The sequence below is a fragment of the Crotalus tigris genome, unplaced genomic scaffold, assembly GCF_016545835.1.
Source record: "Crotalus tigris isolate CLP2741 ecotype Arizona unplaced genomic scaffold, ASM1654583v1 scf7180000017601.7605149639:7615979, whole genome shotgun sequence".
NCBI lineage: Eukaryota > Metazoa > Chordata > Lepidosauria > Squamata > Viperidae > Crotalus > Crotalus tigris.
In genome coordinates, this window is record NW_024096505.1 from 1,215,264 (window position 1) to 1,240,249 (window position 24,986).

General features: G+C 36.7%; 1 protein-coding gene across 8 annotated transcripts in view; it reads left to right on the plus strand.

The window, feature by feature from the left end:
- The window catches only part of LOC120319546 (heat shock transcription factor 2 binding protein), a 114,158-nt gene that overhangs the window by 20,238 nt on the left and 68,934 nt on the right, over positions 1 to 24,986 (plus strand). For 5 of the 8 annotated variants that reach the window (XM_039368546.1, XM_039368581.1, XM_039368555.1 and 2 more), the window contains 2 exons: positions 573 to 770; positions 14,612 to 17,470. In XM_039368546.1, the coding sequence (XP_039224480.1) occupies positions 573 to 770; positions 14,612 to 14,754 (341 nt within the window). In that variant the 3' untranslated portion in view covers positions 14,755 to 17,470. Of the gene's footprint in view, positions 1 to 142; positions 3,117 to 14,611; positions 17,471 to 24,986 lie in introns of those variants that run through there. The other 3 variants (XM_039368537.1, XM_039368564.1, XM_039368573.1) reach the window with 3 other exon arrangements.

Here is a 24,986-nt window from a genome sequence, read left to right on the forward strand (position 1 = left end):
TGGATAGTTCTAGTGTAATATTGCTTATAGAATTCACCAGATTACACTTCAGTGTTGCATTATATAAAGTTAATTGAAAAAAATATAGTAATAAGCAATCTTTGCAAGTGATAATAACACATGAAATTTCCTTTGCATTTAGGGAATGTTCTACATTTGGAACTAAAGAAAGACTAAAGAAACCAGCCATCTTTTTAAAAACGTCTCTCCATGCATCACAGAATAAGAGAAAAAGAAATCTAGACATGCAGATTGGCTTTACCATTATTATAACTGCATCCACTGGCACAATCAGAATTCCCGGTTGTGTGGAATAGTATTCCAATTTAGGGTTTTTAACCAAACATTGAACCAGAGAAGGTAGCACTGCTATTTCTGTGCTTTGTGGATTTAGTGTAGAGAACATTGGTAAATAGGTGGCTAAAATAATTAGTTTTAGAAGGACTTCACTGGAATAATTTAGAGCTTTGCTTTAAATTCTAAGAATGGTATTTATTATTGCCATTATTGTACTTATATGGTGACCATTCTTTAAAGCCACATAGCTATACTATTTTCGTTCTCTTTTCTAGATCCAGATCCAGAAGTATGTTTTCATGTATTACGACTTCTCCAGTCCATGATTATGGAGCCAGAGATATTAACTAAGTCAGCTCTTGAAATACGTGACTCCCTACCACTTCCACGTATTCTTTTGCTATCAAAGAGCCGTAATAAAGATCTACAAATTCTGGCCCAAGAACTGCTTGACGACCTCAGAGTATTAGAAGGTGAAATGTAGGACTCTTGCTAAGGCTATCCTTAACTTTGCAAGCATACTTTTAAGTTCTGTAGTAATTTGTAAAATATTATACATACTTTCTAATATATCTAGTCACTGTAATTAAATGGTTCATATGCTTGGCATTCCTGCACAGGAATCCGAGCCATAAATAGCATCTCAGAATTTCCTGACTTGTGATGTATCAGGTCTCTTAGAAATACTGAGTTTAATGTCTGGAATATTTGTAAGGAGTGAGTGGATTTACCAATAATCCTCCCTTAATCAGAATCTTATCTGATAGCTAAGGGATATAGTTCAGAATTTATGTTTGCCATATCATAGCTTGTTAAGGTAAAATCAAGTACCTTTGGTCTATATTATTCTTCATTTGACTTCCTCTTATTTTAGTAGCAGTGAGAATAGATTTTAAATTTTGATTTTTAACATCAGCAATGACCTTAGTTAAGAATCTAGTAAAGGATTATTTTTTCTAAATATTTATATCAAAACTATGGAAGTTAAATTATCAGCAGAATTGTCTGGGTGAAAGGTTGCTGGCAGAAGGTTCGGTCTCTCTCTCCCTGGTTTCCTCAGAATATACAAGCTTACTGCATTGGAAAGGGACAAAAGAAGAACATTACCATCTTTCCTAGTGCTCTCCTGAGTCCTCCTTTTAGAAGAATTAGCTAGGGAGTAGCATAAGTCGTAAAACCTTTTTTTCCCCATTGCTGACTGTAGATTTCCATTTCATTCTGTGCCTTCCAAAGCTGAACCAAGCCGCATAGTGGGTGACTCCGGCAAATTGCCTCTTCTGTTATTCTAGGGAGAGGGAGAGAATATAAGTGGAGGCAGCCAACAGTAGGAAGGGGACCTCTGGAATAGGTCACAACTCATTTTGCCCTAGCACCACACCCATAGTTGCTGGCTGGTTAAATTTGATGCTATCGTATTTCTTGCTCTTCAGTGCTTCTGTGCCACGTTCCTCCTATTTCCAGGGTCAGTCAGGGGAACTGAAAAGATAGCTACTGTCTATCCTGTATCTATGCCAGGGGTCCTCAATCTTGGCAACTTTAAGACTTGTGGACTTCAACTCCCAGGTTTGCTCAGCCAGCAAAGCTGGCTGAGGAATCCTGGGAGTTGAAGTCCACAAGTCTTAAAGTTGCCAAGGTTGAGGACCCCTGATCTATGCTTTTGTATAGTGCTAGCTAATTTTAAAAGGTTAGCAATTTTAAAAAAGATTAGCCAAACTAGCTAGAGATTAGCTAAAAAAAGACACTAGCATCAGTTTATGATTTCTTCCTTTGGAGTTCAAGCGACTAGGACGATGGATATTTTGTTAGGCCTGGTTGTTAGTACGGTGATAAATAATTCATGGATATAAAAATCTATTAATAACAAAAATTCAATGGTTACTTCTTAAGAATAAAAGAGTTTCTGACTGTATCTTGCTAAAGTGAACAAGGAGCACTGTCCTTGTTTCCCTAAGATTAAGATAGTCTTTCACGTTGTTTTTAAATTTTCTAAAAAAAAAAAAAAATGTTGCAGTGTAACTTTCTCTAAGACAATCTTCAATCTGAAGCGGGGGCATTTTTATTGATAAGTTTTCATGTCTTCCCCTCATAGTTGTCTTTCCATTGAGAATACCCATCTTCTGAAGCTGTGAGCTATTTATATATTAGAATGATGTAAAAGTATTACCCTCTTTTACTTTCATAATTTAGATAGTCAAAACATGCCAATACTGTATAATTGCTGAACATTAAAATGCTGAAAACATTAATTGCTGGATATAAAATAAATGACTCAGATAACTAATTCTGCATTTCTCTGGGTTCTCTTTTGAGCAAAGGCCCACTTTTATTGTGGATAGGAGACATCCAGAATGAGTCAAAGCAAAACATGGATTTTCATATTTCTGCTCTATTTTCTTTTGCCCTGCTGTTTTTTCCAAGCTCTTGACTGTTACATTTAAGGAATATATCTGAAGAGACATGTCCTAAGAATTTTAACTTATTTACAAAAGTTCTACTTTGGCTTTAATTGTTTGTTTTTATGAATCCTAATTTTCTTCTGAGATGGATTTTGACTTTTGAAATTCAGAAATTATGAAAGATACAAATGTAGTGAAGACGCAGTTGCTTTGTGAAAATAATATTGAATTGTTGTGTCTTTTTTGAAAGAAGTAATATGCATAGTTCTTATTATAAAATAGTTTTGAGTGGTTGAATATTCTTAGGCCTGATATGTTAACATTTGCACTTCCCTCCATTACAACGTGTTGCCATTTTGGCTTAAAATTGTTAGAAGGCAAAGATTTAAGACAATGAATAAAATTGCATTTGATTATATCTAAGCTATTCTTGTGTCTCAGTGATGTACTGAATTATGCCCATTCAACTTTGTGCTGAATTCTGGTTTCAAATTTTAATACTCACAGTGCTAACATAAAATCTATAAAAGTTTGTAATTTCAGAATAGTCAGACATTTTACTTTCCATTCATCTAGCAAGAGATTAATCTTGGAAGTAAGGAAGGAGTTGATGTTATAATTTTGAATGCAAAAGACTAGAAAGAGCACACATTTCATTAAAAGAGGCGTTTCATCATCATATTTGAAAGTAGTTAACGATTTGCAGTCTAAAAATCATCTGGAAACCAGTTTTGCATAAAGAATATCCCTACTCTCTGGAGAAAGGGAACACCAAAGGAAAGCTAATAAAATGATATGATAAAAATTATTTGAATCAGCCTGATAAGGGTAAGGTACATGGTATCAATTTATATAGTTTTAACTAGGTAGTGAGAATTATTAAGTTACTCAACACCTCACTGAGATGTAGGTGAATAATTTAAAGGAATAATACATATATATTTAACTTTAAAAAATAAATCTGCTGAGACCTGAATATGATTTTTTTCAGTAAGAGACGTTAATAATAAAACTAAAAAGAATGGTTATGTTGCAGACTGTCCTGTTTCTCTACCTCTATTCCCATTTATGTGGCCAATGGTACATTAGTCTTAAAACTGATTTTAAAAAATACAGTAGCCAGAAGTAAATACACTCACTAATTTAAGCAAAGATCCGGTTATGATGTAACTTGTTTTATCTTCATGGATAACAAAATTGGACATCGAATGAAAACATTATAGAAAAAGTGATATACTTGCGTAGAAATCATAGTAACTCTTTCCTTCTAGGTTTAAACAGTCTCAGATCAAAGTAATCTTTGTCCTTCAATATGTCTTGAATATTATAGAAGTGTTTACAGAGAAGAGTGGGTAGTTATGTTCATCTGGCACTGGCGGTGTTATTTTTTTTTAGATATGAAGAATTTTTTAATGTTTAATATTATGTTTCTTTAGTTTAAAATGTTTTATTTTATTTAATATGGTATTTTTCCTCATGGTTTGTTGTCTGTTTTTCCTAAGTAGTTACAAGGACTTTGGAAACTGAAAGGGACATAGTTGTTAATTGTAAATAAATAATTGGATAAACGAAAAGGAAGTGAACATTAAACAAACTAATACTAGCTCAAATAAGCTCACATAAAACTGTATCCTCCATGACGTTTGGCTTATGATGATCCTATGTTGATAAAGATTGTGTTATATTTTGAAATGAGCAGTACTGTAGTGTGTAGACTGGATGGTCAAGATGACATAATAGTTCGTTAGGTGAACTTTTGGCATCAGAAAAAAATAATACCTTCATGAGTTGCAGTAATGGATTGTTCATCAATTTGAGGTATACTTGAATTTGGTACTTAATATGAGCCAGAGGAAAAATAAAAAAAGGAACTAAGGTTAAGCTTAAGGATAAGCTTAATGTTTAAAAGTAGGTTACTAACATTAAAATGAAAGTCTGTAGACATGAAGTTTCATTCCTGGCATGACTTGAAGCATTTGGGAATAATTTACTTCATTGGAAAACTCTGTCAGCAAATACTATGAAATATACAAACTTAACAGAATTGGGATGACTTCTGCCATTTGGGTGCATGGTTTCTTGAATTGCAGGCTAAGATTCAAACCATTCAGGAATTTAAAGGCATGTAGCAGCAGCCAGTAGATATTTATAGTAGGCAGCTTTGACGTCTATTCTACACATGGCTTCAAATTGTGTGCCAGTGGCTTGATGGCTAAGAGCCATATGGAGCTAGCTCATATGCCATAAACAGGGCCACAATAAGAATTTTTTAAAAACAAAATAGTTAATGTGTATAATATGCATACATGAACAAAAGACCAAAGTAGAAATGGATGGAAAAGGGAAGAGGTCCTTTGGTGACCAAAAATGGTTAGCAGGGAAAACTGACTTCAGAAGTAAGAATGGAAAAAAGATCTCTGGCTTAGGCTTGTCTGCATTCTATTTCAGAAAAGGTATTTGTATTTCTGAGATCAGCTCATTTGATCCCTCAGGCAGAATTTTTTATGGGGTTGTTTGATGTAGGTATATAACAGGATACCTTTCTTTGGCAAGCCTACTGATTTTTCAGGAGACTGATAGTCCTTTGAAATGATTTTAAAAATGCTGCTTCCAGAGGGTTGCATTTACAAAACTTGCTTATGTGAGTCTTTTTCATGGAGTCAATGAAAAGCAAGATTAAAAATAAACTTGTCTATATTAACAGATGGAAACAATCCAGTTTGTTAAAAGAGAAGGTCAAGTATTCTGTTAGAGAAAGTGGGAAGAAAAATGAGTTTCAAATATCTTATACACGGTATGTAGTTGGTATGGCTCCTATGTTTCTTAAATGTATCTGGAGCACAGGAATCAATGTTGTTACTCTCAGTTAATCTCTAGGCTATAGAAATGAGACCTCCCATATTTTCCAGTTCTATATTAAAATAAGTGTTTCCATCTTGAGCTGGCTCAACCACTGCTGCATTTTACTTTGTTTAAAATAAACATATATTTAATTGGCTATTGCACAGAGCCACTATCCTTACCTGGATCTGCTTTTCACTTTAATGTCGACTGCAGTTATTGCAGTAATATAGTGGTTATAAATCTTGTTTGACAGGCAGAGGATTATTGGTTAGAACCTGGTAGAATATTTTTAAATACTTTTTTTGCTGGGCCTTTTTTCTTTTTGCAGCTATTTGGAAACACTTCTATCTGCAGTGGTTGGAAAAAAATGCTGAGCTAGTATATTGATGGACTTAACTAAAAAATAATCATTAAAATGGATAGTTCAGGAAAAGAAAAATAGTATTTTAAAAAAGTTCTTTGAATCAGTAATCCTGTGCATTTTAAACAAATTTTATAATAACTATACATAAAATAATTTATGACATAATACAAAATATGGTAAAATGTTTCCTGTGCTGCTGTTTAATTGTGCTGAAAAGTTCAATGTGTGCTGTTTTCAAGGCAGATACATCTCTGAATGTATCCCAGTAAAGGAAGCACATTAGAAGTTCTGCCGTTGCTGAAAACATTTAGTAAGGAAATATCTCTGAAAGGATGACCCAATGGATAAAAAACTGTTATGTGTCTAATAAGATCCATCCAGAGAAAGGAAATCAATTGGCAATTATTTCCCGGCATACAGGATTTGGTTATTAAGAGACTAACTAGAATTTTGAGCTGAACAAATTGCTGCCAAAATGTCCTAATCAGACAGAAGTTTCTTAAATCATTTTCATGTCCAGTAGACATTAGCATGACACAGGAACAGCAAGCATAAATATGTGATGTGAAATTTAAGGAAGAGTAATTAATTTCTGCCTATGGCATAATATCTTATGCTGCAGGAATCCATATGACAACTAGATAGCAGTTTCCTTTAAATTATTTCATAGGACTAGAAAATCAATAGTCCTAGGACAGTGATGGCAAACCTTTTAGAGACCGAGTACTCAAACTGCAACCCAAAACCCACTTATTTATCACCAGGTGCCAGGTGGGCATGGCCCACTGGGTAGACGTGGCTGTGGTGGTCATGGCAGATTGGGTGGGTGTGGCCAAAGTGGGCGTGATCACCTTGATGTTGCTCGTGGGGAAGGACACCTGTGGGGGCCAGGCATGCTTGGGGGAGATCCAGGGGGTCTCTGGCAGGTTGGGCGGTGAGCAGGAGGCTCATCATGCGGGGTGAAGTGGGGCAAGGTGGGGGTGCCATTGTCATAGGGCAAGGTGAGACGGGCCAGGGCCAGGGTGGCCTGCCCCCCCCCACAGGCAAGGTGAGATGGGCCAGGGCGGCCAGCCCCCCCCCACAGGCCAGCAAGTGCATGGGTGCTGGGATGCATCTGGCCATGTGGGAACTCAGCGAGTTAGCAGGTGGCTGGTTGAAGAGGCACACGTGCCATAGGTTCGCTACCACTGTCCTAGGAAATCAGTAGTCTTGTTAGTAAAAAATAAAAAAATGAAGAACAAATAACAAATAAAATATGGCTTGAACCTCTAATTGCTTCTTCTAAAGCACAGATTGACCCACGACTGCTGTGCCAAATCTGCTACGAATCATATTGTGTAGTATGCAGACGATACGGCAGTGGTGGGTCTTATTCAGGATGACAATGAAGATGCTTATAGGGAAGAGGTGAAAGCTCTGCTGCAATAAAAGTAACCTGGTTCTAAATGTTGATAAAACAAAGGAGATCATTGTAGATTTCAGAAAGAGACAGCATAGTCATACTCCACTCATTATCAAGGATGCAGCTGTAGAGATGGTCAACAGTATTAAGTATTAACTAACAATCTGAATCGGTCTCTTCACGTGTAATCCTTAGTGAAGCATGCAAACCAGCGTCTGCAGTTCCTGCGTTGGATGATGAGAGCACATCTTTCTCCTTGTGTCCTGGCCACTTTTTACAGAAGCACAATTGAAAGCATTTTAACCAACTGCATCACAGTCTGGTTTGGTGACAGCAGTGCCTCAGATAGAAAGTCCATACAGAGAATGGTAAGGACAGCCGAGAAGATCATAGGAAGCTCGCTCCCTGATATTCAGGATGCTGCTTATAAGTTCTATGTGCTTAGAGCTCAAAGCATTGTTAGAGACCCCACACATCCACTTTACGATCTGTTTCTGTTGCTCCCCTCTGGGAGGAGGTTTTGAAATGTTTCTAGCAAGACTATCCCATTTTGTAATAGTAATAGCTTTGTTCCCTATGCCATCCGTCTGGTAAACTCGCAAGATTCATTTTTCTCGCTATGCACATGTATACTTAACCTGAATTAGACTGTTGTTTTTCTGTTTCATATGATATATGTGGGTATATGCATAATTCTGCATTTATTTATTTATTTATTTATGTCATATTTACGTAGAGTATATCGGAGGTGGTGACCCTTTGACAGCTGAATGCAATGAAATTTCATTTTAATGTATTAGTGTACATTCGAGGTGACAATAAAGTTATTATTTATGGTTCAACAACTAAACTATATGGATTTTGGAGAAAACTTTGTAAATATAATCAAAACAATTTATCATAGACAAGCAGGTAAAATAATAGTGAATGGAGATCTTACAGAGAATTTCAATATAATAATAATAATAATAATAATAATAATAATAATAATAATAATAATAATAATAATAATAATAGGCAGTGCCTGGAGTCAGCAGAATAGACGAGAAAGAAATGGAGAAGATAACAAAATACAAAGACCTACAAATAGAAATAGAAAGACTGTGGCAAAAGCAAGCAAGGGTAGTACCAATAGTCATAGGCTCCTTGGGTGCAATCCCAAAACAACTGGAGCACCACTTGAACACCATTGGCATTGACAAATTCGCTATTAGTCAATTGCAAAAGGCGGCCTTACTAGGAACTGCTTCCATCCTGCGACGATATCTGTAATACCATCAAACATCCACATCTGCCTATCCCAGGTCCTGGGTAAGGACTCGATAGGTAGACAAAATGCCAAATCCAGTCTGAACATCTGGCTGACTGTGCAATGATACAAAATAATAATAAAAATTGGAAGGGATCTTGGAGGTCATCTAGTCCAACCCCCTGCTCAGGCAGGAATCCCTATACCATTTCAGACAAATGGCTGTCCAGTCTCTTCTTAAAAACTTCCAGTATTGGAGCATTCACCATGGTGTGTGTGTGTGTGTGTGTGTGTGTGTGTGTGTAATTGTTCCTTCCTTGATCAAACAATTCAGTTTAGCTATTTCTACAAACTCAGCCATTCCTCCATTATTGGTGTTTCTGTAGTTTTTCATTTTTGTGCATATAATGGCTGTGCTGCAGTTACCATATATAAAACCAATCATTCATAAGCATTTTTTAGTTGAGTCTCCATATGTCCTAGTAAAAAAAGTTCCAGATTCATCTGAATGTTAATTTTTAAAACTCCCTGCATTTGTATTTGTATCCAGTATATTTTCATTTTTTCACAAGTCCACAATGCATGATATAATGTCCCTTCATGTTTTTCATATTTCCAACAGTGATTAGAAGTGCATTTATACATCTTAGACAATTTCTCTGATGTCATACCAATGATACATTATTTTTAAAAAGTTTACTTTTAAATTATAAAACACTGAATTTCAGACCTTTTAACCACATTCCCAATGATCAATCTGAATATTATATTTTTGGCTTATTTTACTATACATTCTTTAACTTGCTTTTCCTCTGGTATTTACCTATTTTATTCATTTGACCTTTTAAGTTAATCTATCTTCATCATGTTTTTGCTTGCCCCTTTTATTTTTTGTCTATGTGGACTTGTTGACCTGGCATCATGTTTTTTGCATGGCTGAACGTTTTGCAGAATGTTTAACTGGAATTTTGCAGTGAAACACACATTCCAATTGACCTGAATGAGGAAGAATTTCAGTGGATGGAGATATACTTTATGTGTAATTTGAAGAATGAGCTAACATTAAGCTGTAAAATAGATTGCTCATCCAACCACTTCTTCATGGCAAACTTCACCTTCTTGAAAATCAGGAAAATCAGAATTAGACTATTTGCTAAAATTTGTGTCCATTTCTCCTTATTTTTGTTCTTATGCATTTAATAGGACAGGTTTTCCAAACTTTGAGAATAAAGAAAATTCTACCTGTTGAATTTCTGTTCGTCCATGCAGCTGTTAAGAGCATAGGAACCTTGCCAGAAAGAAACTGGTGGCCCCTAGATATCCAGAATGAAGGAATCCCAAACAGATAGAAATATACAGCTGTTTGACTAGAAAACTATTGACTAGAAAACTATTCTTATTTTGATGCTAACATGGTGTTAATCATTCACTATGACACCATGAAAATAATCAGCAACAAGAAATATGGGTACTCACACAACAGCTGCAGAAACTGACTTATTTTTTAATCTACAAAGGGTGACTTTTGTGTTTCTTGCTAACATGAGCTTCAATTGTACCAAGAATTTTTTTAATGTAGGAGGAACATGCTCTCTGTGCAGTGTCCAAGAAGTTCCAGATATTTGTTATAAATGCACTTTATGAAGCTGAGTGTAATTAATTTCAATATAGCAGTCTAGAGATTGCCCTAACTCTGCATATATGTTCGTTCCTGCACATAATTGGGTTGAATGGGCGAATCAGATGCTGTGATGCATGGACTTCTTTGAAAAATGAGAGCAAGCCTGGAGACCAAGGGAGATTTGAAGATAGTTTTATTAGGTTTTTACTACCAAGTATTTGAAAGTGGGATTTTATATATATATGAAAAGGTCTCCCTCCATATTGTTTCCAATCCTGCAATATTTCACATTTTAATCAAATGTGCAATATTTATTAGTCCTTAATGTTTCTGAATAAAGCAGTTTAGCCAAAATAAAAATATTTCTGAACTAAGATCCAAGTGATGATTCCAAATCAATTTTATACTATCTGAAAAGTCAGACCCAGATATGAAATGTACAGGTAGTCCTCAACTTACAATAATTAATTTAGTGAATATTAGAAGTTACAGCTGTACTGAAAAAAGTAACTTATGTCTATTTTTCACACTTACAATAGTTTCGGCATCCCTATGGACACATGACCAAAATTCAGACGCTTGGCAACTGATTCATATTTATGATGGTTGCAGTGTCCCTGAGTCATGTGGTCACCTTTTGCAACTTTTCACCACATTACAAAAAAGATGCTGAGACTTTGAAAAAAGTGCAAAAAAGAGCAACTAAGATGGTTAAGAGTCTGGAGACAAAAACATATGAAGAATGGTTGCAGGATTTGGGAATGGCCAGTCTAGAAAAAAAAGAAGAACTAGGGGTGATAGGATAGCAGTATTCCAATATTTGAGAGGCAGATCAACTTATTTTTCAAAGCACCAGAAGGCAAGACAAGAAAAAATGGATGGAAACTAATCAAGGAGAGACGCAACCTAGAACTAAGGAGATACTTCCTAACAGTGCGGACAATTGGAACCATTTGTCCAATGGAACAGCTTGCCTTTAGGTGTTGTGGGTTCTAAACGATCGTACCATGTTTCTATCCAGAACTACGGTAGTATTTGAAGCTACTGTATATTGAATATTTCTATTTATTTTGCTGCTGTTCACTCAGTCTTATTTCAGAGATGTTCAAAAGACTGTAGAGCCAAAACTGATGCAATATGGGAGATCTATGAATAGTGTGTATGCAGGTGTGTGTGTGTGAGAGAGAGAGAGAGAAAGAGAGAGAAAGTAAACAGGTGCCTAGAGGTACGTCTAACATTTAATGTCACATATTTTCCAAATGAGTGGATTTTCCATGCTAACACAATCACTGCAGTTCACTAAGTTCATACCATATACTAAACCCACATCAGATAAATAATATTATGACTTAGTTGATAGGTGAATGACATCAGTACACTCCCCTCACATTCCAAACTGGGAGAGTATGGGATATTTTTCATCAGTCCAATGTCTCTGAAGTATATGGGACTTCAATCTCTACACATATATAGACCCCACAGGTTAGCTGGGGAAGAAAAATATTTCCAGGGTGAAAAAGGTTGAATATGGAAGCTATCCCCAGAATACACTGACTAGCTACATTATCTTTCCCAACCCCTGTGTTCTGGGTGAATTAACATATAAATCCAACTGGTACCAAGCTGAGGAGCGACTGCTTTACTGAATGGGACTGCTTTGCTCATTTCCATTTTTTTATGTTAGAAAGTTACTGGCATCGAGTTCATTAGATAGCTTTCTGTTAATCATTAAAATAACGATCACCTCAGATTTAAAACATTTACTTTTGTTAGAAAGTGACTAATGAGTTTTCTCTTGAAGTAGGACGTTTCATTCAAGCAACTTTCTTAGCATATGATTTCCTTCAGTTTAATCTAAATGAACTGAGTATTGTTTGTTTTCTAAAGTGCTGTTGGTTTTGATGATCTCAGCTTCAGCCTTACACTATTGCACTAACTGAAACAGCAGTTGTTCAGTGCAACCAGGTATGATGTCTATTTGAATAAAAACATCTTTTATACAAAATCAAGAAAATATTTCACTCAGCAAGTCTATCTATTACAAAAATGAGCACTTCAAAAGCAATCTTTCTGTTGCATATAATAAATACTGAAAGTAACCAGATGCCATAGAGACGAAAACTCTGTATACTACTTTTAATATCCATGAACCTGACAAACTTTTTGTAGGATTTTTATATCTCTTTTATTTTGCATACAGTATATGAAAGATTATTAAATACATTAAGTAGAAACTGAAGTCTATTTCAACCTTTCTTTTATTGAATTTTACTCTACTTTCTTTTTTCCCTTTAACTCATGGAGAAATGAGAATTGTGTTGCACCAAAGTTGAACATTGCAACCATTTAAATAGGCAAAAAACGCTATCCCAAAAAGAAGAAAACTGGAGAAAAGCATGCTTATTGATTGTCATCACTACCAAAAAAGTAGGTTCAACAACAGTGTTAATGTTAGATTGTCAGCTCTCCCAGGTAAATCAGACAGGAACCAGGACTAGATGAGCTAATTCTACTTTATTGTAAGATTAAATTAACAGAATCTTGAAAATCTGAAAGTACAAATTTCCCACCCACCACTTTTAACTGCCTGGTCCATTAGGCCAGATTCTTTCTTTCTGTGACTGTTAAGCGAATATGGGCATCTGTCCCTCCTGATTGTTTCCTAGGCAACATCTTTTTTCCTCTTTCCTCAGGGTCACTAATGCGTTCCATTGCAGATCCCAAATCTGACATTTTCCCCAACTTGTATTCAGAATATATCTCAACCTGCTTCACTCCCTTCTCAAAGAAACTCAAGAAGCTGCAGAGGATCTGCTAAGGAGCAATTGCCAAGGAGGGATATTAATTGCCTTTATTATCCCTCAATACGACCTATGATCAACCAAATCTTCAATAGCCATATGACTCAGAATATACCCATATCTTTTGGAAACCACCCTCTTCTATGAGTAGATCACTGCAATAGCTATAGTATTCCATTTTTTCCAGAAGTGAGAACAATTCTGAACACAGATCTCAAAAGAAAATGATTGATCATAACAATGGAAGGTACCGTTTTTCAAATCATCTCGGTGCAATAGTAAGATATTTATACTGTGACGTAGTAAATAGGATGGGCTGATTGAATCAATCATGGATTATTATAAAAATAATATTCTGGATCTTTTCTAATCCATCATTACGATAAATATCATTATGAATAGTGAGTCCCCTCAAGATAATTATCCCAAAGGATTTCTCAACATTAACCTCAAGTTCATCTGAATCAGCTCACTTATGGAAACTATGGGCAGTAAGATACAGTAGATTGTATATTAGCAGAATCACTAGTTTGCCCTTGTATGTCAAACAAAACAAATACTTAATTCATTAACACTTTAATATGATACATCAGTCTGCCCACTATAAATTCATTTGTAGGTAGGTAAAAAACTTTGAAAAAAAGCATCATATACCATGTCTGAAGTTTCAAAATGCAAGAATCTGTTTATCCAAAATTTATCAGGTTCCCTGCTTATAAATAAAAAAAAATAGGTAGTTGTATTGGCCCCAATTTCCAAACCAGGCAGTTCGAGAAAAATGCAGACTTCTACATCTTCCCTGCTACCTGCCAAACCAGTCAAGGATTTAAGGGAACAACTGACTGATACTGCTTGTTGTAGTAAAGTCTCCATAAAGTTAGTGTTGAGTCTTGAAGAGAAAAAAATAAGTACAGTTTGAATTTCAAAGACTTGCTGGAAAGAGGATGGTTTCGAGATTAAGATTACTTGATTAATTAATGTACAGATTAAGAATTGTCAATGAAAACCAAATTCTGGGTAAAACCAAATTAGTATGAAAATATTAGTATGCATTTTCACATAAATAGGACTAAAGAACATACTGATTTGCATAAAATTTACATGTTTACATGAACAAATAGTGGCAATTTTAGAAATAATTAGTATTATTTAATTAGATGTCACTATAATGGGAAAAGCTGTGAACAAGTGAACCATGCATCTGTTTTAAGCTGCTTAGTCCCATCTCTGTTGATGAGTGGCTTCAAACTTCTCTATTTTATAAGATTTTTGGTCTTTCAGTCGAAGTGAACAAACCTTTAGGTAGAAGATATAGCTCTTCGAAGAGGATAAACAAGAGATAAGTGATCATCCTACTAGTGGAACAGTATTTCCATGTTGTCCTGGGAATTAAAAGTCCACATATCTTAAAGTTGCTGAGGTTGAAACTTTGTAGTAGACGATTTTAAAGACAAAAACCTAGTTGTCTACTAGGTTCCCAGTTCATTTTTATTAAAATATGCACATCCTATGAGAATGTTTGGTACTTTTCCAGATCAAGATTAAATTGGCTTCCTTAGATCTAACTAATAGTATTAGCACATCCTTCTTTTATATTTTAGGCAAATATATCAGAATCGCTTCTCTTTATATTACAGGTAGTTGTTGCTTAATGAACAGTCATTCGTTACGATGGAATTTACGACAGACTCCCCAAATGATACGACCTAGTTCTGGAGTTCTGATGACTGTAACTCCACTCCCAAATCACATGACTGCATTTTGGACACTTGGCAAATAAATCACCTTTAGGCTGGTTGCAACATTCTGCATTGACATCGCCGTGATTTACAACTTTTTTGCCAGTTTTGTTTCTGGCAAAATGCAGTTATAGGAATACAAGGATTTGTTTAATGATCACCATATTTGCTTAACAATGCCTTGTTTGCTTAATGACCATACTATTTGCTTACCAGCCACTTAATAAAAATTATAAAATCTGGTCAGTCACATGAGTGCTTTGACCTATGACTTAGCGATGGAAATTTTGAGCTCCAGTATGGTTGTAAGTTAGGATTAAGTATAAAAGACATGACTGGGTAAGGAACTGTGAATGCTGTTACGAGCTAAGCTGCTATGTCCAGTTCCCACATGACTTATTGTGGCTGCAGTCATAGATCAACCAATGTGCAAAGAAGGAGCAGCATAAAAGTTTTTAAATCTCTGTCCCACTGCAATTTTTTCATACTGTTTACAGAGAGAAACTGCAACATTATCTTTAGTTTTAACTGTTGTGATTTTGGTTCGACTTTGATTTGTTTCATGTTAGAATGGCATTGTTAAATTAATTATTTTGTTTACCTTCTACGAATACGGAAGCGGAATATGTACTAAAAATAATGTTTGCTATCACTGCTCATTGTAACTTTTTCTGTAACTTTATTTTGCTAATTTTCCTTCTTTCTCAGCCTTTTTTAACATTCGATGAGGAGAGGGTGACGGAAATTTATTCAACATATCTAGAGGGCATCAATTTGGAAATGTTTGTTCTACATTATGCTTGTACAACATGATTTGAAAACCAAAACATGATCACATTGGGCAATACTATTTATACATTGAAAACTTTTTATAATATGCTTATGAAATATATTAATTTGCAACAAGTAACAGCAGACCTAGATGCTACATTTGATGTTGTGCCCAGATGTGGTTTGATAGTACGTCACTGGATGGTAATTGTTTGTGAGGAGATGTAATCCAGATTGAGTCTGTGGTCTTGAGGAAAAGAGTTTTATTTTTTAACTCTTTGCCTCTGAAATTGGCTCTAAGACACACATTTCCCAATACTATAGTGTAGAGGATTTGAAAGAGGATCAATCGTGCATTTAAATCTTCAAGGTTCTTGCATATCACTTCCAATGCAGTTGTGTCTTGAGGCAGTTTACGGTGAAACTAGTAAAAACTAATATTGCATTAATAGAATATAAAATAGATAAATTTAAATGGTGGGGTGGAAAATGGAAAAATAAAATAAAGCAATTCAACCAGAACACACAGGTGGTAATGAAGAGAGTGTCTCTTCTCAGGTATTAATAAGATGTATTTGTGGACACCTGAGAGATTTCATGGAGAATTCTAGGTAGCTGGGAAGAACTAAGTGTGAGGAATCACAGAATTAAATGGTTGTATGGCAAATGCAACAGAATCTCTGATTCCTAAGTAATCCATCAGATCTATAATAGAAAAGTTGTATGTCAAAACAGACAAACAGACAAAAAACAATCTCGACAGTAAATTGGCAGCCATCAGTGAGTTGCTAGTGTGTGACATGATCATGTGCCTCATTTAGCAATCTGCCTGTACTAGTTACAGTTTCCAGATCAAATGCAAGATTAATTTCACGTAAAGCACATTAACGGTAGTTGTAATCTGTGAGGAGCCATTGTAGCTAGATTGTTCAACAAAAGGTGTCATTAATGTGACAACTCTGTTGGCAATAAACAATCCTAAGCAGAGAAGCTATTTAGATTTTCAAAGCTAGTTATAACACTCAGAGCATTCCGTGACTATATTTGTTCTTTCTGAGAGACAACAATTTCATTTAGAACAGATAGACTATCCAATTCCCAAATTGAGAAAATACCTTCCCACAAGGGATGTGATTCGGTCTCAGTTTATTGGTCCTTTTCCACACTATCACTGCATCTGAACACTGTAAGGTGTCATTTAAGTCTTAAAATTATTGAGAAATAGAGCCGAGCATCATAAGTATCTTCATGTAAGGGATAATTAACACAGAGGATTACATTAAACCGCTGGGAAGAACAACTGATGAGTCCAGCCCTGCAAATCTTCCCAGAGAAGAGCAATTGGGAGATCACCCATCAGTACTCTGAATGGCAGCAGTTCACAAGAAGACCATATAACAGTGGTATCAGATGAATTTGAGCATCATGAACTGAGGGAGATCACATCTTTGCTCTCAGCAGTGGCAGAACCTTTCATAAGGACACTAAGTCAGTGAAACTCACGTTTTAATCACATTTGGAAATGTTCAATCTAACCACCTTATGGCTATTAGAGACCTTCAAAATGGTGAGCTCAATGTGACATCTGATGAATTTTACATTTTCAGAGTTAAAAAAAATGTAAACAGAGACTTAATTTAAAATAATTGACAAAAAGCATTAAAAAGGATTTCAACTTAAGAGAGTGTTAAACAGAGAGAGAGAGAGAGAGAGAGATTTGGAATATTGGTTAATTTTGCTATAAGATTTTAAAATAAGTACATAATTAAATAATATACTCATAGGAAAGGACTGAAGCAGAACTAACCCATATTAGCAACTCTGGCTTAATGAAGGTAAGAAATAGACACTAGAGGGAACTAAAGGACCAAGCAGAAAAGAGTTAAAAGGGCTAAGCCAGTGATGGCGAACCTTTTAGAGACCGAGTGCCCAAACTGCAACCCAAAACCCACTTACATATTGTCAGGTGCCGGGTGGGCGTGGCCCATAGGGTGGGTGTGGCCAATTGGATGGATGTGGCCCATTAGGTGGGCGTGGCTGTGGTGGTAATGGCAAACTGGGTGGTACTAAAAAGTTCAATCAATCAATTCCAACTTTGCGAGATCTTTTTTTCCCGCAAGAAGTTGAAACTGATTGATTGATTGAACCTTTTTTTTTTTTGCACATGGCGGCGGCGGCCTAAAGCGAAAAGGTTTTATAAAACCCAGCTGAAGGCCTAGGACTGGGACAACAGTGTGCGTGCCCACAGAGAGGGCTCTGTGTGCCACTTGTGGCACAAGTGTCATAGGTTCGTCACCACGGGGCTAAGCTATACCTTTTTCTTATTTTAAAAAACTTTGAAACTGAACACTGACTGAAATATTAGTAGCTAACAATTCAGAAAGGGTAAAAATTCAAATAGATAAACATTTAGAGGATGATGAGAAAAAATTTAAAAATCTTTTAACTGACATAGCCATTATAGAGTTTGAAGGGAACAAAACAGATTAAAAAAATGGGAATACAAAAGATAAATCAAGAAAAGACTCTGGACATGGAACAGCTGCCACAAGAAATTCTGAATGATGCCTCTTTATGGGATTTACAAGTTGTTCGTCCATCAATTTCGATGAGGACCTTGACATCTTGTGGATTATGGGCCATCAACGATGTGTCCGTAGGTGGCTGATAAGACCGATGTTAGCATGGAATGTTCTGCCACATACTGAACAAAGAAATGTAGACACTGTTACTTCAGCATTTACAGCTCTGGCTTTGCAGAGTGCTCGCTTCTCTTGTGCCAAGATTGTCCTTCTGTGTTCATATGTCTGGCAACCCTGGTACACCAAGGTGTGCCACGTCGGTCGATCATGTGCCAGAAGTTCCCAAGAGATGGTGTTACAAAGTAGGTGGCAAAAGGCTTTTACATGCCAGAGAAGGATGAAAGATCAAATCCTGAGGTGCTGTAAGAATAATTCAAAAACCAAGATTATGCAAAGCAAAAAGAAGGAATATAAAGTTGGATTATTTGACCAGGGAGAAACTGTTTAATGTTTCTGGAAATTCATAATAGACTTTTTGCTGACCTAGGATTGAAAAGAGGATGATTACTGGATTGCGTTTAGATAAATGCCTTGGTAAGGCCACACTTGGAATACTGCATCCAGTTTTGGTCACCATGATGTAAAAAAGATGCTGAGACTTTAGAAAGAGTACAGAGAAGAGCAACAAAGATGATTAGGGGACTGGAGGCTAAAACATATAAGGAACGGTTGCTGGAATTGTGTATGTCTAGTTTAACAAGGAGAAGGACGAGGGGGGACATGATAGCAGTGTTCCAATATCTCAGGGGCTGCCACAAAGAAGAGGGAGTCAAGCTATTTTCCAAAGTTCCAGAAAGGAGCAACGGGTGGAAACTAACCAAACTAACTAACCAAAGAGAGACGCAACCTAGAACTAAGGAGAAACTTCCTGACAGTTAGAACAATTAACCAGTGGAACAACCTGCCTCCAGAAGCGGTGAATGCTCCAACACTGGAAGTTTTTAAGAAGAGACTGGACAGCCATTTGTCTGAAATGGTATAGGGTTTCCTGCCTGAGCAGGGGGTTGGACTAGATGACCTCCAAGGTCCCTTCCAACTTTATTTATTATTATTATTATTATTATTATTATTATTATTATTATTATTATTATTATTGATCATCTCACAGTCAGCCAGATGTTCAGACTGGATTTGGCATTTTGTCTACCTATCGAGTCCTTACCCAGGACCTGGGATAGGCAGATGTGGATGTTTGATGATATTACAGATATCGTCGCAGGATGGAAGCAGTTCCTAGTAAGGCTGCCTTTTGCAATTGACTAATAGCGAATTTGTCAATGCCAATGGTGTTCAAGTGGTGTTCCAGTTGTTTTGGGATTGCACCCAAGGAGCCTATGACTATTGGTACTACCCTTGCTTGCTTTTGCCACAGTCTTTCTATTTCTCTTTGTAGGTCTTTGTATTTTGTTATCTTCTCCAGTTCTTTCTCGTCTATTCTGCTGTCTCCAGGCACTGCCACGTCCACTATCCAAACTTTTTTGTCTTTCTTATCGACAATTGTTAAGTCTGGGGTGTTATGTTGCAGGTGCTTGTCTGTTTGAATTCTGAAGTCCCAGAGCAGTTTAATTTTATCATTTTCTATGACTTTCTCTATTTTATGATCCCACCAGTTTTTGCTTACAGGCAAATGATATTTTTTGCAGATCTTCCAATGCACCATTGTTGCTCCTTTGTCATGCCGCTGCTTGTAGTCAGTCTGTGCAATCTTCTTGCAACAGCTTACCAGGTGGTCCACTGTTTCTTCAGCTTCTTTGCATAGGTAGCACTTACTGTCTGTTGCTGTCTTCTCAATTTTGACTTTATATGCATTTGTCCTTAAGGCTTGGTCTTGTGCAGCCAGAATTAGTCCCTCGGTCTCTTTCTTCAATTTTCGTGCTCTTAGCCATTGCCAGGTCTTGTTAATATCTGCTTTCCCAGCTATTTTTTTAATGTACTGGCCATGTATGATGATGATGATGATGATGATGATGATTATTATTATTAAAGGCAGACTATGGAGAGAAGAGGTTTTATTTGTAATTTTAAAAGATGGTTAGTATAAATTAATATACTAGGTTATGTTCAGTATGATGAAGTCTGGAAGCCACTTCTTTATTATTGTCTTTGTTGCCCTTTTCTTTTTTTAGTCTTCATCTTGTTTTTGTAATTTCTGAACTTTTATCTTTCCTTTTTCTTCTAAATTCAATTTGCATTAGTATCTATTGCAAATTGTTGAAGGAAAAGTCTTCATCACTATGTTTATTAAAAACTTCAATAAATTTATTAACAAAAAAGTCTTAGTGCTTTAGAAGCAATAGCATAATTTCCTACCCATTAATGCTGCACAAAATGAAATTATATTTCCACATTTCCTACTTGGGGAATACAAAGAATAAGGCATTTGCAGCTTACAGGAAGTGAAAGATTTTTTGTTTCCTGCCAAACTAGAAGGAAAAGAAGTGGCAGTGGGGGAAGGGAAAGAAGCAAAGCAAAGCAAAAGCAAACCAAGGGAACAATTCCCCCCCCCCCATAATGCATGTACTTTCTTTGGCATCTTCCATTTTTAGCAGTGTTTCTAAACTGGTAACATTAATGTAAGCGTGCAATAGAAAAACCCTTGGGCAGAATAAAAGCATAGGTGGGATAGGATTATTTTGTCATTTTGCAGTCCCTTAGGCAGTTCTACACATAAATACTCATTCCCAAAGTGCCCCTCTTGTTTGTACCATGCGGTGTGGGAAACAATGCATTAAAATAATGTTGGAACTATATTTTAAATTTTATAATTATAATTTAATTTCAAAATTACAATGTCTTAGATTTTGTTTTTGCTATCATGCAATCACTGGGAGCGGCTTTTGAGGCAATATATTCCAATTCCCTGCTAAGTGCAAGAATTCAGCTTAGGGGTATCTCACCTTAAGTGTATCCTCTTTCTCAGCTTTAGCCTCTTGAAAGATATGCAGACGTCAAGTCCCAGAATTTCCCAGCCAGCTAAAATTCTGGAAATTAAATGTCCATACATCTTCAAGTGGTCAAGGTTGAGAAAGATTGCTCTAGGGCAGGGGTCTCCAAACTTGGCAACTTTAAGACTTGCGGACTTCAACTCCCAGAATTCCCCAGCCAGCTCCCTAGAATTCTGGGAGCTGAAGTCCACAAGTCTTAAAGTTGCCAGGTTTGGAGACCCCTGCTCTAGACATTGCTTGAACACATCCAGTGAAGGGAGACCCATTGCCTTGCTCTATGGACTAAGTGCATGTGAGGATGCTTTTTTCCTAACCTTAAATCAGAATCTGCCTTCCTTAACTTAGAACTATGTGCGTGGATCAAAGTAAGGCTTGAATTCACAAGCTGGAGAATGAATATAGGTACACAAAACAACACACATAAATCTGTGCACTGGATATAGTTCTGGTAAATATATCAGACAGGCTTCTGCACATGATAGAAATAGCAAGCATCACATGTTCTGGCTGCATGTACTGTGTATAGATCTGCCCACAAAATGAGTTAGAGAAATAATTTTGACTCGCCAGCTATGTTACACCACTACAGTTCCTTGCAGTTGTCACTTCCATAAATCATTCTGTAATGATTAAAATTACTTGGTTATTGCTCTTAACTGTTCTCTTAACCTTCTCTGAGCTATATTCTAGTTCTTTAGCCAACTTTGTTATTCTGAAAGATGATTATTCTCAATGCTTTTTTTGTATTTTTTTTAAAAAAAAAACTCACACATGTCATACAACCTGCCTTGCCTACCCTACAAGGTTCCATCCAAAAAAGGTGCCGGAACTCCGTTCTGGGCGTTCTGTGACAAAAAAAGCCCTGATTATTCTCATAAAATTGATATATTGTAAGAATGCTTCCTACTGATAAAATCGCAGGACATCACATATATGGTTCATTGGGTAATGCATATTAAAGCCAATCAATTACAGAATTTCTCGGTTTATTAAAATTACATATGAAACAGCGTGGCAAATGGAACATGCAGAAATACATTGAACTAAATTATCTCAACATTTCTTAGCCAAGTGCATTTTAGTTTCACACTGCTTAAAATAGAGAAGACTACCCAATATATTGTGTACTTTTCTGTAAAATAACTATATCTACATTTTTAACCTATATTTATAATAAAGTAATCATTTTCATATATTAAGATCAAATGAGCACATACACCAGGGGTTCCCAACCACTAGGCCACAGCCCACTATCAGGCCGTGGCCTGTTTGGAACCTGGCCATGTTGGCGGCAGGCCAGCTTGCATGCATGTGCATGGCTCGAATTGTGTGAGCAGAGTGCTGATGCACATGTTCATAGCTTGAGTTGCACAAGCAGTAAATGCTCCAACAGCAGTAAATGCTCCAACATTGGAAGTTTTTAAGAAGAGACTGGACAGCCATTTGTCCGAAATGGTGTAGGGTTTCCTGCCCGAGCAGGGGGTTGGACTAGATGACCTCCAAGGTCTCTTCCAACTTTACTATTATTATTATTATTATTAAGCAGCAGGCTGGTATGTGTATGTGCGCACCAGCCCTCTGCTTGTGCAGGGCGATTCCCCTCTCCTCCCCTGCCAGGCCACGAAGTGGTAAAAGTTGGGGACTGCTGAGATACAGAACCATTTGATCATTTTGTAACTGTCTGTATCTGTATCTCTGTATTTGTTATCTATCTTCTAATTTGTATCTAAACTGGAAGTATGATTTGACATTGTTATAGAAAGTGTGTAAAATTGACCTGTGATTGCCCACTTCTACAGTTTCTGTTCCCTATTGACAGACTTAAATACTAGATTCCAGCATGTTCCTGTTGTGATTCCCTGCCAGCCTGTGCTCCCAACAGCTGAGTTTGAGGAATCTGAGGAGGAGGTGGAGGAGGCATTTGAAGGGCCATCAGGGGCGGAGGGAGGCTCTGATGAATTAAAGGACTCGCGGTTTGATGCAGAGCCTGGGCCCTCCAGTCGTGTTCCTGATGAAGCTCAGCTGTGTGAGGAGAATGAGTCAGACTCGGAGGACTCACACCTGATGGACATGCTAATTGATGCACGCACACGTCGTCAATTAGCGAGAGTAAATCAGCAGCAGTCAATACAGCAACTCCAGGGTAAAAGGAGAAGGCACTGAGAGGCAACGCCTTGGGACTGCTGTATAAAAAGAGGAGGTGTGGGTGGTGCTGGTTGCTGAAGGCAACCGTTTGCAAAGTACTTCTTTGAATCCTGGTCTGTTCGTCTTGCTTGTGACTACTCTTCTGTTTGCATCATGTTTCCTGTGGACTATTTCCTTCATTTGGATTGAGTTTTGCTGTTTGTGTTTTGGACTATTTGGCAGGTTTGTCACCCATGTTAAAAAGGGTTTGTTTTGTTTTAAAGTCTCCAGCCTATTTTATCAACAGGGGTTTGGTCCTTGTGCCTTTAACAAGGACAGCTATAGGCTGGGATAGAATTTCCTAATTTGCCTTGCATATGTTATACGAATGTCTGACATCCTATGCAGAATATTTCATCACTTGCTAGCCTTATAGAATTATTATAGGATCCAAATCTGAGCCAAAAGATTGTTAGATGACACTATATAAAATTATATCACAAGGAAGAACTTGTGTTAGCAGAAGGAGATATGAGAGAGATGATGCAGTTCAGTTACCATCACGTTCAGAAAACAGGACTCATCTTTTACTGCAGTTTAGTAGTAGTAGGAAAGTAGATGGGTAGTAGGGAAGTAAGATTGAGAACTTTCCAGTGCATTGGTGAAACTTACTCTTTCCTTTTCAGATTTTTCACATAGTTAAATTAAAAGCAATAAAAATATACGCAAACTGATTGTAAATTTGTGGTTCTGAATGATGCTCATGCATTGCTACCTTCTCGCCTGGGTGGTATTGTCATTGTGAGATTGTAATGTATAAGATGGGAAAGATGGATTGACTCTTATATTATCTAGTTTTGTAAGTGGTTGCTGTTATTTTGGCTCATTCAAGTTTTGAACTCTCCTTTTGCCAATAGAAGTATCTTCTGTTATTAGGTACTATATGTGTTATGATAAAAACGCAAGCACAGATATTTCCCAACCCATTAATTTTGGGGGCTAGTATCTTCACGAGAGCAGACCTTTGCTCTCCTCTAATAATGAATGGATATGCAACTTATTAAATCTACAAGAAACAGATTGAATATAATCGTGGGCCCTGCCTATAGTCTTCTGACTAAATGCACCAATGTTCACAGGATTTTTTTTTTTCATATCACTGGCGATCCTGTGAGTGGTATTTTAGTTTCCTTTAACTTTAGCACTTGGAGCATGATTAAGGACTTCAAATGAAACCCGAAGTGTTGTGAACAGATTTTGCTGCTGGGAATACACAGAGAACAAAGAAGTGTTCAAAACTGCGGATAAATTGTTTCCCTTGGATATAAGTGAGGCATTTTTCATTATTTTATGAGCTCAAGCAGTCCTAGTAGAGAATGTGCTGATCTCACTATTCAAATTGCAGAATGACATTTACAGCACAAGCTGTGTATTGCTGATACCTTACTTTCAATGGTAGAGAACTGGATCTAACAGAGAGGGCATTAAAAAGATGCACAAATCCGAGAGAGATACTCACTGCATTTAATTATTACCACAAATCACATTGTACCTAAGAGTTATCTGCAATCTGTCCTTGGCTCCAGTACCAAGGAATCATAGGCTGGAGAATATACAAAAAAGGGTGGGTATGGTTTCTTAGAAATGCATTCTTGTTCTTATTATATTGCTGCTGTTTGCATCCACAGTTGTAGTCAGATGCAACAATATTGTTCTCTCTGAACAAGGTGATTTCTTTCATTATTCTAATCTTCCATTCTTCTGTTGACTTATACGGCTTATTAGTACTTATACTTAAAGAATCAAGGAGTTGGGAAGGGCCGCTAAATTATCCCTGAAATAATTTCTCTT